We start from the raw sequence: 13,252 nt of genomic DNA, 5'->3' as shown, positions 1-13,252 counted from the left end.
TTTGCAGATAAGTTTGTCAGACAGAATGTGAAGGTTGATGTCACAAAGCAATGTTCTGTGAGAATAAAAGGTCAATACAACTCTGCATGACTGTGTTGCTGTTAGAATCAAAAAGATCCTTATTTTGCAGCTCATAGATGAGCATCATTGGCACAACAGAACTCCCCATATGCAACCACAGCTGCCCTTTAAGCAATGAGCACAATTAAACCATTTCTCTGATTCTAAAGCATTAGAGTCTAGGTGCTATTTTGTTGATCCTTCAACCTCTCACCTGCCACAGTAAAGAGAATCTACTCTGTTGGCTGAGAAGGACCTGAGTGCCATGCACTGTAGAGTTTCCAAACCTGTTAAAGGAGTTGCTCCTCTAACAGTGTTATACTAAGACAGTTTTTAAATTGTCTTCAAGTTTTTGTAGTTTTTAAAATTATTTCTCATTTTGTTCAGCAGGTATCTGCTGGTTTGTTTAAGACTGGAAGATGAATAAGAAAGTGCCTGATAATAATAACACTAACATTGTAGCCTCACAGAGCAACAGTTTTTTAGATGTCGGGATTTAAACTCCCATTTGAAAGCAGGAAAGAGGCAAAAAGCAAGGTAAATAATTGAAACTCTAGGAAGACCAATGAATAACACAGGCCATTTTATAATATACTAAACATTAAGTTGTTGGTTAAACTCCTTAAATAGCACTGCATTGTTCCAACTATGGCCAGCATCAAAGGGGATGCATGGAATCTGCTCATTCTAGGGGGTGGGAAAAGGACAAAGTAAGGGGTAAACAAAGCAGGACCCTGTTAATTATGTATTCATTAAAAAATTGACAGTACATATTTAGTACAAGCTGTAAGCATGTGGCAAAATCAAAGCAGAGAATAGCAGGTGCAAGTATGGAGGTTTAATTTCTGCCCTTTAGTGCTGGGTTCCTTTACATATTCTCCCGGGTGGTTCCATCTCCTTTCACAGTCCAGAAACACAAAAGAAAAATTTGCTTCTTAAAAAAACCCATTTTCCCTTGTGTGTTTTCTTGCTTGAGTGATTAAGAAAGGGATTTTAGATTGTAAGCTCTAGTAGGGCAGAGGCTGAACCTGAATGAAACCTGTAAAGCCTGCAATATTTTTAAACCAATATGTTAAAAATTATAATATCATTCTTTTTCTGGGGAAATAAAAGGTGCTTAAAATAAGTGCAGAAAGGGGCAATTGGTATTTTAGCATTTCTATCAGTGTGATCCCCCACACCAGGGGGCCGATTCATTAAAACACGAGAAAATTCAGATTGGATACGATAATTTCTGAAGATCGCAAATATCACAAAAATGCTTACGAAAAAATCGCATTCGTCAGGATAATGTCGTATTGGCGATCCGAAAGTCCAGAAATTTTCGTCCTGAACGACTGTAAACAGCGGCAGAACGCGCAAGCGTACGAAAAAGTCACGGAAAAAATGGTGAAAATACGCTCGGAGCATTCGATTGAACGCTGCAAGCGTTCGTGTCTTAATAAATCTCCCCCTAGGACTTCTATTCTATACAGTTGTCTAGTTCAGCCATTATCACGGACATCTTTTATGCAACAGGGAGCAATCACATTTTCAGTCAAGCTTTACCTAAGGACCACATTTATCTGATGTGTATCTGTAATTAACACTTAAAAAAAAGGCATCTAGCATATTGTTTAATTAGCTGAATATTCTGTAGACCAGGCTATTAGAACTAGTTGTTTGTACAACAACCCACTGGGTGGCACTCTAGTTCTATCAATAGAATTTTCCTGTAGCCACAGGAGGATGAGGTTAGGAATGTAACCGACAGAAATAAAACTGTACCCATAAATTGTAACCACAAAAAACAGTGAGCACCAACAGCAGGCTTGAAAGGTAACAATTTACACCAGAAAGATTAGCAGGCATATTTTAAAATTGATAAAGGGCAACTGCCATTTTTAAAATACTAATAGCAATTCATTTTTCACTATTATCCCCAACAGACTCTTATTAAAATTACAGAGCATAAAGAATAATGGAGAGGTTCCTGCTCATGAGATCTTAAAATGTAAAAGGGAAAGGGCAGGCAGTATTTTAAAATTAAGAGTTATACTTTTCATGACTTAGTAACGTTATACAAGGAAGCTGTGCAAAGCACTGTCAAGGGCATATTGTGCAGACTATGATTGGAAACTGAACCTAAAAGGTCCATGATATAACCTGCGGCAGATTTATGAACCCTTAAGGCATTTTGTATCAACCTGAGCCTCAAGTATTCATTAATCTGCCTCAAAGTCTCAGCCATTATACATTTGGGTGTAGCACAGCATTTAGGCATAGGATAGGGTTTGACAACTGATTGGCCATAGATGCCCATACATAATTTAGGTGCTTTGTAACAGTATATATAGTGGGAACTGATTTTTTGATGTTGTCTTTATTTCTGAAAGGTTAAGGCAGTCAAGTTTTAAAAAATCTACTCACAGTAAAATGTTTTTAATGAACACAATATGAATTTTATAGGGAACGCCTGATATTTTCACTCACTCTCTAATCAAACTATCAATGAGCAGTGGCTGTATTGTCACCTAAGACAGAGTTGTGTGCCATGCTTTGTTCGCTGGGAGTTGCAGGGAGTAGCCTGTTACATTTAGTTAAATGATTTTTACCCCAAATCAAGATTTAAGGATATTTATATATCACAGGGTTTCCAAAGCTAACTACATTTCTTATATCTGTAATGTTTCTCAGTTTGAACCTGACACTTATTCTATTTACTCATAAACTCTGTGATTCTGTTCACATTCCCTGAAAAGCTAAACATTAAATTGATCAACAGGACACTCAAAATGCATCATGTAGATATTAAGAGTATGGCAAATCTTGCATATGACAAATTACATGTCATGTACAGTTAATATTTTAAAAGAATATTTGACACCTATTAATATGATTTGTAATCTGAGCAACCTTCTAATATTTGTTACTTCGCTAAAAAAGACTTGTGTGAATCGGAATGCAAAGTTACCTGAGAGTTTATAATTCGCAACGTTGTCTTGTTTCCAACATCTTTTTCATAGTTCCGTGTTGGTGCAGAATTAAATCTCAGCACTGCATCATGCGAATCTGTGAAATGACATAAATATAGTATTAAAAGCCCATGGGAGCAGTTAGATACACAGGTATGGGATTATCTTAGCTGGAAACCTAATATCCTGAATGCTCAGAATTACTGGAAGGCCATCTCCCATAAAGCCCATTATAAGCAAATAATTTCAACTTTTTAAAATATCTTTTGTTTTTTTTATAATAATAAAACCGTAATTACTGCACTAAGCCGCATGAATCCATATTGGTGGGAAAACAATCCTATGGGGTTTATTTCATGTTTAAACATTTATTAGTAGAGCTAAGTTATAGGGGTCTATTTTTTAACAGTTAAATACTGGTAAAAAATAAAAAAAGATACAAATGACAGAAACAGCCAATGTCCCAAGCTCTACAGATAATAGATCTCATACCTGTACCTCTAAAAAACCCTAGTGTTTCGGATTGCACCAGTTAAGTTTGCAGGGCTTTCCAAAATGACCTAACACTCCAATGTGGGGCTCAAGGCATGACCTTACACCCTAGATATTACATTATAATATGATACTAGAGCTCTATTATCAAAGGAGGTCCTGGTGTTATGGTACAGTATGAAATTACTTGAACTGTATGATTCCCACTATGCTTCTAGTAGCACCTTCCTAGCCAATGATAAAAAATGACCCCTTCAACATATCTTAATAGTCCATAATTAGTTATTAAATGTAATATTTAAATAAATGATTGCCCTTCCGCAACTGCAGTTTTGATCATCTGTCAGCAGAATTTGCTCTAGGCAAAATGTGTCTGACTTGAGAAATTGGCTACAAAAGTTATGTGCGGCTGCGGTTGTCCTTTGCTTTATTCTTAGGCTAATGGCTTCTGGCAAATACCAAGTAGAACCTACACTGAAAGTCTTATACGTTTAACCCAACATGAAATAAATCTTAGCCATTTTTAGCATTTTTTTACATTAATTTGGATTTAAAACATAGCATGATCTATTCTTTCATCACTCTTTCAGTACCCCCAAACCATTGGATCTGCATTCTGAAGCTGTGTTTTCCCAAGCTACCTTGAAGCAAACTTTCAAACACATAAAAGGGTACAGTACATTAAAAAATCATCATATAGCTAAAATATATGGTGCTTCGACAGGAGAGGATATGTTATACAATTCACATTTCACATTCTTTCAGGTAGAAAGTCTTCCAAGAAATAGAAATACTTATACAGTATTAATATAGAAATGTACCAGTCTGGATTCACTTTTTAGAATTCATATTGAGTGCTTCTAAATAAAACAAATCTAACACTAAATTGAGGTTGGTACTTTCCCCCATAGGTATTCACAAGACACATTTACAAGAAATTGTAGGCAAATTGTCACTGGCAATCAGGTCAGCAATTGGTCCATTCCATTAATAATGGCTTTTTATAATACCTGCATTTCTTGGCATTTTCCCCCAAGATACAGAATTCTGAGGAAATAACCAGTTAAAATATTGTCAACGGGAATCATTTTGACACTAACATCTACTGACAGGATAAGGAAAGATATTATTTGCACCTTCGTGGCAATGCTTCATTCCAAGAGAGACATGTTGTGATTAACAGAAGCTTGAGAGCATTTAAAAATGAATGTAGATAGGTTTCCTGCCTTGTTATATTGAACTAGAGATAAATTTTAGGCTTGTTCAATGTGTGCTAATTAAACTAGAATTGTACAGCACAGTGTATGCTAGTAGGACTATGTAAATGAAGTTATACATACATGCAATAGCATATTAGAAAACCCTACTCTAGTAAATATGTGTCTGCAATTACTTCTTGTTGGAAGTTAAAGAACATAGATCCGGAAGATCAATTTTATTGTCAATTTATTAAGTAACCTAATTTGTTCTGCACAGGCAGTTGATAATAAACTGAGCTGTGTGTGATGGAATATGCCTCTTTTATAATAATGGCTTTAACATTATAATGCGCAGTGTATAGCTTTGCAGCTAGAAGGAAAAAGAACCTTTATTTCTTCTCAGTATTATTGCAGATCAGTACTGCTGTATCGAGGATTTTTCCTCTGTAATATAACTAATTAAATTGCCTGATTAATTGAATTCACGCACAAATGACTTTAATGACTACCATTTCCATTAGGCTATTAAGGCCAATCCACAGAGCCAGTATAGGAGGGCAGATAGATCTAACACGATTAGCCTTGGGAGAAAATCACATAGTGATATAGGCTGCTTTCAGGATAACAAACATAGAAACAATCACTGCTTTCTCCAAAATGATGTTAAACACACAAATCAGACATATATAGATATTCATGTACTTGGTATGTTAACTAAAGGATACAACATGAGAGCTATATTGTATTTTCTTTAAATAAAATATGGCATACAATAAAGCCGCAGAGCTACCATCCCCATTGGCTTAAGGCATCACTGAGGCACACATAATGAACCTAAATATCTGCTTGTATTCTGCATATTTTCCAGCAATGCATTTTGCAACATCTTCATGTAATGGCCCTGCACATCTGGAAACATCACTCTGCTGCTTCTTGTTGTGAAGGGTATAATTATAATGATCAAGCTGGCTGATTTTGATTAGAGCTGGGTTGGAAATACCAGAAATGATGCATTTGGGATGTATACAACACTTTAGCTTAAGAGACCTGGCTTACTTTGCAACCTTTTAATTAGTAATAATGTGAAGAGCTTTGGTAATGTTCTAAATCCTCCATATCATGCAAAGATGATTTCTCTAATTCAACTGTGAACAGTAGAATATATTAAATGTATTTCTTCTGTGCTGAAAACTGAGAAGCTACCCACTCTTAGAAGCATGACTTGCTCCAGAAAACCGCTTTCGGTGGCTTGATAATGATGGCAGCTCTAATCTATCACAGACGGTTAAGAGTGACTCATTTGTGTCAAAGTGAAGAAAAATAGATAGGAAAATGCACATCCAGAGGAGCTGCAGTGATTTGATGATTACTTGCGGCTCGCCCAGTGAAGGAGTTAAGGTGCTCCAAAAAAAAAGAAAGAATTGGAGACAATCAAATGGCAAAGAAATTACCTCCTCTCTGAATGCGGTTTCACTCAGGCTAAATGACAGCATCTTTAAGTGAAGAAGTGCTAATGTAGAAAAGTAGGGGCTGCCAAGCATTCAGGACAGACCCATAAATACAGCAGTCACATTGATTTAGCCACAAGACCTGCAGATAATAGGACAGAGCTTCCTGGCATTGCTTTAACACTTGGATTTAAAGTGCCAGAACCGCCTGCTCTATGATGGCAGCAATGAGATAAGGATTAATTGTATAGCAGCTTAATGACTAATAAGGAAATTACATTAAAAGATTATTGTTTTTAAATACAGTATAACATGTATTATGAATTATACCATTTAACTAAAATGGTTATTATAGAATCTTATTGAAAGCTTCAATACGAAAGGGGATCTGTTTTTCACTGTTTGCATTTGGAAACTATCATAGTTTTGACAAGTTCAGTCAAAAACATCCAGGGTAAAGCCCTATTGAAAAGTTTCAGACCAGTTGTATATCTCAACAGTGTGTGAGACCTAAGAACAACCTGCCCAGAAACTTATTGATCTTTTAACTTTTCCTGCTATGCAAAATGAAACATTTTTCAGTTGTATTCTTATTCATAAATGAAATTAATTTAATGCTTATGCTTTGCGATAGAACAAAATCCATGGTTAGCATTGTTATCCTGCAGGGCTGAGGTCCTAGGATCTATTCCAGCTGTGGCACTATGTACAAGGAGCTATATGGCTTCCCTGTTCTTGTGTGGGTTTCCTCTGGATACTGAACTGGATGTGAACAATGTAAAGTACTGAAAATATGTTGCCACTATATAAGTAACAGTAATAAGCACAAATACATTTTTACACCGGTAACTAATAAGCAAAATAAATAGTAATACAATTTAAAAATAAATTAATGTGTCAGACTGTCGGAAAATATTGCTACATTTTGCTCTATAAATTTACTTAAAAGTGTTCATTCCTGCTGTGTATAATTTTATTTACAAACATGGCCTTGAAAACTCTTCATAATCTATTACATATCACCTATCACTATATTTGTGGCAGTACTAAATGACAATATATATAGGAGGACTTGGGTGGATTTTGGAGTATTATTATAATTAATGTACCTGGGTGTTGGCTGTATCAGTATTGGCATTTCCTTAACTATTACAATCTTCAATTTGGATTTCTGGGAGGTACACAATGACAACAAAACTAGTGGTAATAAAAAAACAGATGGACCTAGTGCTTTAACAGTCAATTAAAATGCCTCAAGCTCACCATAAGCAAGCAGTCTGGCGCATAGATAGAATTCAGCCTCAAATTTAATGTAAAAGGCGTATCCAAAAGGAAGAACTAATCTTAACACGTAGGCACAAAAAGTATTTTATGACATTTAGTCCCTGTAATGCTAGTTAACTGTCTTGAGAAATTACTTTTGTAATTGTACTTGCATACAATTAAATAATGTGTTTTAAGACAATGATCACCTGTATGCTCTATGAACAAAACAATTACCAAATGTTTTTTCTGAAACAATTCCTCTTATTATGTATTTTTTCTCTTGGGAAAATTTACAAAACATCAGATAAACTTGGTTTATAGTAGCCACATACAAAACATACACATATATAGGGGAATTATGTGCCATATACTAGCACAAAGCCATTTCAATATATCATATTGAAAAAAAAACTTTTCTGTGTGTCTGTAGGATACCGTTTAAGGAGAAGCAAAGGTGTTAATGCAAGAAAGCCTATATATATTTATCCTAAAGTCCCCAAGGGAACCACCATATTTGTTTATCAGAATTCCATTCTTACTTTATATTCTAAGATGAAACGCTGGCTATTTGAAAGAGACTGCAGACATCATTTTTATCCTCTTGCAAATCATTTCCCCCATATGCTAAGATTCTATGCACATGCATCAGCGTGTCATTCATTTATTATTTATCCATTAAAAAAAATATACAGGAAAATTGGATTAAGCTGAATGATGTGCACAAGCAACAGCTCAGGGTCCATGGGTTGAGGTATCTAAAGGAAGTGAGGCAAAGTCAATCAACTGCTAAAGGGAGAAGCTGGCTAAATGCAGGCAGGCTAAGCAACACAGAGGAGTGTTCTGACTAAGACTGAACATACAATTAAAAACATAACTATGGATTTTTTTTATACTTTCCTTCTCCTTTAAGTCATATACACTATATGGTGAAAATGATTCTAACACCCACCCTGCCAACATCTCATTCAAACACCAAAGGTATTAATATGAAGTTGGTGTCCCTTTGCTGCTGCTCCCTGTTCTGGGTAAATTTGCATCCATTTAGCCACATGAGCGTTGCTGGGTATAGAACATTACTAGGTACTGATATTGGGGGATCAGGCCTGGCTCACTGTCAGCATTTAAATTTATCCCAAAGGTGTTTGATTGAGTTTAGATTAATACCTTTGGAATGAGATGTTGGCAGGGAGAGTGTTGGAATCATTTTAATTGTGTAGGCAAGTCAAATTCGTCCATACCCAGCTCAGCATAACCATTTTGTACAGACCTTGCTTCGTGCATGGTGGCTTTATTATGGTGAAATAGGAAATAGCCTTTTCCACAAAGGATGCAAGCAATTGTCAAGAATCTCATTGTACACTTTAAAACCTCCTTTCCACTAACGCAAGGGGCACTAGCCAAAACAATGGAAAACAGCCCTAGACAATGATTCCTCTTCCACCAAACTTTACTGTCATCATTATTCATTCAGGTAGGTAATGTTCCCGTTGCATCTGTTATACCTATTTTTTCTATTGCACTACCAGACAGTAAAATGCCATTTACTGATATAGAGGGCATATTTCCACTGTTTTTAGAGTGCAATGGCAGTAACCCTTACACAACCCCATCCAACACATGACATTGTGCATGGAAATGCAAGGTTTGTTTGCTTCAGGTTGACCATTAAAATACCATGCTCCCATGAAATTTCTTGTGCTGACATTGCTTCCACAGACAGTTTGGAACTTAGCAGTATATTTTCCAATTGAGGAGATGCCATTTCAGACAGAGTGTCCATATATTTGTGACCAGAAAAAGGCTCAAGATATTGGGCCGTTAAGTTATTTGTAGGGCGACTGCTTCAAAAGTCTGCAAGTCTGACCTCAGAAAAAGAACAGTCTGAAAATAGCTTGTAGAAAAATAACTACACAGACAGACAATTACAATTAATTGGTTAATTTCTGTGTAGTTTCTCTTTAGTCACTCAACTCCTTCCCATTAAAGAAAGAATGTTTGTGGATAGTGCCCTTTGAGATAGCTATAACAAAGCTAGTCATTTTAGGTTTTATATTTTCCTTAATTTCTGCTTCTTTCTGAAGTCTTTCCAAACAGCATGAACAAACATTTCAGTTAAACTTTTCAGATGACATATTTACTCCAAAAGATTCATTGGCTCTACCGTTTTGACTTTTTCATTTGAAGAAACCTAAAAATTACAAAATTTAAGCATCAATCTTTTAACCAATTTAAGAAAATATACTTGACCTTTGGAAAGAAAAAGGCATTGAATCAGTGCTTTCATGTAACAAGTTTCACATGAGTTATCAGATTTTGAATGTGTTGTATAGTATTTATATCCTCAGTGGCAGGCTGCAACATCAAAATATATGAACAATATAGCATAAAGTAGCAAAAAACTTCTTGGATGTGGAATATGGAATTCTGAAAGACAAGTCTGGGTTTATCACATACCATAAAAACTCTGTCTGCCAAAATACAAAATGTGAATTGCAAAGTTGATGGAATTTAAGAAATCCCCTCAAACAAACCCCAGGGCACATACTGTATCTATACAGACCTATCTATAGACTCACATATACACATATAAACTATATATACTACATTAACTAACCATTGCAACATCAACAAGCAGGGCATTCCACAGCTTCACTGCCCTCACTGTGAAGAACTAGCTTTCCTGTTCAAATTAAAGTTTAGTTCCTCAACTACAAAATGGGTGGCCTCTGGTTAGCTGATCTTTTCTATAGGTAAAAGATCCCCCGCTATCTGAATATAAATGTCCTCTGATTTACTTGCAATCATGTCCCCTTGCAAGTGCCTTTTCTCCACAAAAAAACTGTGACAGTATTTCTTTAAAGCTTAATTGATCTGTTTCTTTTGCCAGTTTAGTTGCACGTCTCTGCACTCTCTTTAGCACATTTATGTCCTTCTTATGGACTGGAGCCCAAAACTGCACTGCATACTCAAGGTGAGGCCTTACCAGGGACCTATAAATAGGCAAAATTATGTTTTCATCGGCCCAGTTAATGCACATTTTATGCAAGACAGCACTTTATTTCCTTTAGTAGTCACTGAGTGACAATGCCTAGATGTATTCCATTATTTACTATACTATTTAGCATACAACTCACATGTATATTATTTCTACCACAGTGCATAACCTTGCACCTGAACCTCATTTTCCATTTTGCTGCCCAGTTCTCCAATTTAGTCAGAACACTCTACAAAGTGGCAGCATGCTACATGGAACTTATAGTTTTACACAATTTAATACCACCAGATAAAATAGAGACAGTACTTGAATGCCCACATTTATGTCATTAATAAACAAAAAACTGTCTTGTGTAGCATTTTTAATTGCTTTGTGGCAGCAGATTCAGGAAAACCCGAAACCACATTTTTTTCTACAATGGAAGTGGAAAAAGTTGTCTGGCCTGCTCAGATCCCTCACCATAACCCGACCGAATACTGTGAGCCAGATCTGATTGCCCACATTGCCCAGCTCAACTGGGAGCAAGTCCTGGCAACATTTCGACATCTAGTAAAAAACCTTATCAGAAGAATAGACACAGTTACAGCAGCAAAGAGAATGTGACATTACTTTCAGCTTCCAAGAAAATGCTAGAATAAAAAGCATACATAAATGAATCATATAGTCCCAGCTTATTACTATAAAGTGATGCTATGAAACCATTTAGTGAAAGAATCAATAGGGGGTGACCAAGGACCTTGACCAGACTAGTTTCATGCAGACAGGCAGCCAACACTAATCACGCTTTATGGTACAGTGAAAATTATTTGCAGCTGCATTTAACTCTTCTGACATCTTTTGTGTTTTGCTGTGTTGGTGCCATAGGGTATTTTTTATTTTAATCATTACCTATAGCTAGATTGACCTCTGCTAATTTTAGTAAGGCTTGACACCATGACTAGAACTTTAGTTAGCTTGACACCATGACTAGTAGATTACTTTCGGCACCTCTTATTGAGTTGTTACAACCTGTTTTGCCTTGGCACTGTATTGTCTCAGTTTATGAATTAGTGTTAACCTAAGTGATTCTCTCCCTTTTCCTTCTGTGTAACATAATAATAACATGAACATTTATCATCTTAAAGCTTAAATAGTTCATTAAAAACCCTCCACTACAGTTTATTTGGACTTTCTATAGTGAAAGATGTAATCCTGTGTGTTAATGGACCCTAAATGGAATTCCTTTACCCACTGAACTTAAATTCTTAACATAAACCTTAATATAAACTAGCATTTTGTCTGTGATTGTGATCTGATTCAGTTTTAAACACTGATAGCACTTGCTCAAAAAGTTCAGAAGCGTAAGACAAAAGTTGTAAATGCTGCAAGTACTTTGACAAAAACACAAAGCAACACTCTCTCTCTTTCTTAACAAGCTGAGATTTAGGCATGAATGCAGTGAGGTATCACTCAGTTCCATTAAATCAGATCAGGTTGTGCGCACAATGTCTACTGGGTCTTTTTACTAAAGTGGGATTTCTGCCAGAAAAGTTTTAGAAAACAAACTTGCCTATTTAGTGAAGTGTAAATTTTCTTTGTCCATTTGCCTTTTTTTGGCTGTTCTTTATGCATAAGGATAAGGAATTACCTAATACAAGATTGCACCATTCCATAGCTCAGAGCACAATATTGATCTGTTTACCCAAAATTATTTATCCATTTTACAAATCTGATTGCACCATGACATTGTGGCATTCCATTATATTCCATTCCTATTATATTAAAGATGTAACATCAAAAAGAGAATTGCCTTCCTGTAAACTAACTGTTGCCCAGCTTGAAAATGATCATGCTTTTGTAAACAGCCCATAATTCTTTTTTTTTTCTAAAAGAATTTAATGTAAAGTAAAAATGGTAAGCATACCTAAGCATGCAATAGCAATCATGTGAAAGAGGGAACAGAAAGGTAGGCATAGTAATGTGACAGGGTCAAGGAGAGACTTTCACCTGGTTTGTGTTGGATTAGGTCTTTTGTTGCCTAAGGCTTAAGCAACAAGATGGACTTAAACCACTTAAGGCAGCTTATAGGCAGATGGACAGGTGCTCTTTAATATTAAATGAGACCAAACGAGTGAGGCACAAAATCAATACTAAACCACTTTCATAAAGAGTTCTAAATCTAATGTAAAAAAACATACGGTACTTAGATCCTTTTAATGACATTTACTAATATAAACCTTATTTTAAGGAATCAATAGATGACTGATCTTGCTGATTTTGATTTTTTTAGTTTAAAAGTTTTACTACCCTCTAAGGCAGCGCTTCCCTAACTTTGGGCCAGCCCTCCTATGGGGTGTACAGAAGTGGCAGCCTGAAGGCCAGCTATATTTTACCACTATTTAAATCGATTTAATGAAAACTACAATCTCAGTTTTGTATCCTTCTGTGCTTATTATAAGCCAGGTAGTTTATGGTGGTATGCAAGTTGTACAAGTCAGCTCTGAGAGATAGCAGCCCGCCTTTAGGATAATGGCACACTGGGAGATTAGTTGTCTGCCAGAAATCTGTGCTACCCGCGGCTGAAAAGTCTCCTGAAACTACATTTGTTAAGGTGTCAGTACGAAACTCCAACACTAAAACATATGGATACTGCCTTCATAGGAATGGCTTTAATACCCATAAGAAATCAGTTCAGTACAGTTAGTGATTCTGTTCAGTGATACTGTTGACTGAATAAGTTGGTAATATCCCCTTAGCATTTGGCCACACATTTGCCTTGTTGCTCTATAAAACAACATGTGGGGAGGCCTACAACTAGTGCCAGATAGTGATGAGCAAATATGTCCAGTTCTGCTTCGC

At 36.0% G+C, this 13,252-nt stretch overlaps 1 protein-coding gene across 4 annotated transcripts in view; it reads right to left on the bottom strand.

The window, feature by feature from the left end:
* The window catches only part of st6gal2 (ST6 beta-galactosamide alpha-2,6-sialyltranferase 2), a 74,843-nt gene that overhangs the window by 15,428 nt on the left and 46,163 nt on the right, over positions 1 to 13,252 (bottom strand). For all 4 annotated transcript variants that reach the window (XM_012956685.3, XM_012956684.3, XM_012956683.3 and 1 more), the window contains 1 exon segment: positions 3,014 to 3,111. In XM_012956685.3, the coding sequence (XP_012812139.2) occupies positions 3,014 to 3,111 (98 nt within the window).

Source organism: Xenopus tropicalis, chromosome 2, assembly GCF_000004195.4.
Source record: "Xenopus tropicalis strain Nigerian chromosome 2, UCB_Xtro_10.0, whole genome shotgun sequence".
In the NCBI taxonomy this organism is placed as follows: domain Eukaryota; kingdom Metazoa; phylum Chordata; class Amphibia; order Anura; family Pipidae; genus Xenopus; species Xenopus tropicalis.
This window is presented reverse-complemented; position numbering and strand designations above follow the sequence as displayed.